This window comes from Lycium ferocissimum, chromosome 9 (genome assembly GCF_029784015.1).
Source record: "Lycium ferocissimum isolate CSIRO_LF1 chromosome 9, AGI_CSIRO_Lferr_CH_V1, whole genome shotgun sequence".
Lineage (NCBI taxonomy): Eukaryota > Viridiplantae > Streptophyta > Magnoliopsida > Solanales > Solanaceae > Lycium > Lycium ferocissimum.
In genome coordinates, this window is record NC_081350.1 from 37,811,513 (window position 1) to 37,814,334 (window position 2,822).

General features: G+C 31.7%; 1 protein-coding gene across 1 annotated transcript; it reads left to right on the forward strand.

The window, feature by feature from the left end:
• The first annotated feature begins 207 nt into the window (after positions 1-207).
• Positions 208-921, forward strand: LOC132031884 (uncharacterized). Its single transcript, XM_059421759.1, has one exon. It carries the CDS (start codon positions 208-210, stop codon positions 919-921), a length of 714 nt encoding a protein of 237 aa, XP_059277742.1.
• Positions 922-2,822: the final 1,901 nt, after the last annotated feature.

Below are 2,822 nucleotides of genomic sequence, written 5' to 3' on the forward strand. Positions count from 1 at the left end.
ACCAGTTAGTACATCGAACATATCAAATATTAAATCAAGTATATCTCCCATAAGTTAATATATATATATATATATATATATATATATATATATATATATATATATATATATATATATATATATGTTTATTTTTGGTTATATATAGGCACTTGTTGCACTAAGCTTTATTAACGTCCAAAAAGATTAAATCTTTCATAGTTCCCCAAAATGTCCCCACCACAATCTCCAAATTCATCCATGGCTTCTACAAACGATCAAGATCGATTTTTGACACAAGGGTCTCATCGAATTTACATGAATAATGACGATATTAATATTACCATGGAGCTACACAAGAAAAAACAACGTCGTAGAATATGTATCAAATGTTGTGGTTGTTGTACAGCCACCATGTTAGTTCTCGTCGTGATCATGTTGGTTCTTGGATTCACACTTTTCCATGTCCACAAACCATCTATAAGGATGAACTCCATCAAGATTGACGGATTAAGTTATCTTATGACAAGTAGTTCCATTACTCCCCAACCAAACGTTAACTTAACGGTCTCTGCTGATGTGTCTGTTAAAAATCGAAATTCAGCCTCATTCAAGTTTAATGAAGCAACGACTAGTTTGTTTTATGATGACGTGGTCATCGGAGAAGCCCTAACGCCACCGGGTACTGCCAAGGCACGACGAACGTTACAGATGAATGTAACGGTGGAAATTATGGTGGAGAAAATGTTGGGTATTCCACGGCTAGTGAATGACTTGAGGTCGGGTGAATTGCTGGTTAGTACATATACGAGAATTAATGGAAGGATTAATATTTTGAATATTATTAAGAAGAATGCTGAAATTAAAATGAATTGTATTATGATGGTTGATTTGAGAAGCCAGGATGTTCGAGGCATTGATTGTAAGAAGAAAGTGTCTCTCTAGGTTATACTATTTAAAGTTTTTTGTGTTTTGGATGTGTATAAAGATTGATTATTAGGCTCATATTGTGGAAAAAAGGTAAGAGCTTTTTCTGATGTTAGCATGCATATATATATATAGGTTCCATGTCGATATTTATTTGGTGCTATTTGTTACTCAATGATAAATGAATGGTATTTTTATTTTTAGAAGGGAAATGAACTAATAACGCTACTTAAGATTCTACTTAACAAAACATGAGGATGCTTTTCCTTATTTACATAACATACCAACTTAATTACGAAACATATAATATCTGAAAAAATTAAATGTCCACCCTTCCCCTCCCCTTTTCTCCCCGTTCTCTGTTGAGAATTGTACGGAATTTGAACAGAGCTTGCCAGAAATTGAGAATTCGAGTGCAAGCTCGAAACGGAGTATCCAAAAGTCATGCCGCCGGCGCCAACATTGATTTTCCTTTCCCTTTCTCCCCGTTCTCTGTTGAGAACAATACGAAATTGAACAGAGCTTGCCGAAAATTGAGAATTTGAGTGCAAGCCGGAAACGGAGTTTCCAAAGTTCTACGAACGGCCGACGTTGATTTTAGTGATCCTGATTGGAAGTTAAAGTATCAGAGAGAATATACGACTCGTTTTAATATTCCTCATATTACCAATGTAAACAGAGAACAGGGAGAAGATTTTGTGCTAACCTCAGATCTCAAGCCTCACCTTCAATAGATTGTGGACCTTGTAAATTGAAGAGGTAGCCTTCAATGTGTAATGAACTTTAAATCTCTAGGTGTTGAATTAGGAGATTGGCTAATGAAATGTATGAATAATGGTAGAATCGTGACTTATGTAAAGCATCAAATTGTATGAATGATGGTAGAATGTGACTTATGTTGTAGAAAATTTTATTTTAAGTTTTCATTGTTGCTGTAATTATATTAAATTTGTATGAATATTGTATAAAAGTTGTATACAATGTTGTTGTAATATTAAATTTCCAGAAACTTAATATGAACTTTGTACACGAAAATATAAGCAAAATCTAAGCCTTGAGAGAGATATACATATTTCAAATCAATTTCATATAGTTTTCATACACAAAATTTTAAGCGAAAATTTTAAGTCTTGAGCAAGATATACGAATTTCATACAATTTTCATACTTAAAATTTGAGCGAAATTTTTCGTATATGTTTTATAAGAAATCTATTGTTATGTTTTGTAAACTGAAAAGTATCGTCATATTTTGTAAATATACCCTATTCTTATGTGTATATATATGTCATTCTACATTTTGTATTATAAAGTATAAGATTTGATTTTCACTGAACTCCTTTCTTGTCTTGCTTGTGATTTACCAATGGGGCTAAAGTAAAGCTGAAACTATAGGCCTTCCAATCTTTTATTAGCCCACTTTCAAAGTAGAGCAGTGCTGTTCTAGCCCAAACAATAGGACACTAGTATTAGTAACTAAGGGCCTGTTTGGAAAGCCACCCCATGTAATTGAAATTGGGTGTAATTGCACAATTTGGTATGTTTGTCAGGCCAAGTAATTACATGATCAGTATGTAATTGGATGTAATTGGGAGGTAGTAATTACACTCTTCAATTCTCAAGGAGGAATTGAGAATTGGATGAAAAGGTTGCTTCTTAATCTTTTTTCTTTTTTGGTTTTTATTTTAATTTCTTTTATTTTTAATTTGTTTTTTATTTCTATTAATTTAATTTGTTTTTTATATTTATTATTACTTTTTAAATTGTTTTTATTTTAAAAAAAATATTTTTGCATTATTTATCTTTCATTTTCTTCTTCTCATTTTCCAACCTTTAATTATTTCTAGTGATTCCATGATTGCTCATGTTTTTTATTTCTTATTTGTTTTTCTTTATTCTCTTCATTTAGCGCAACAACGTT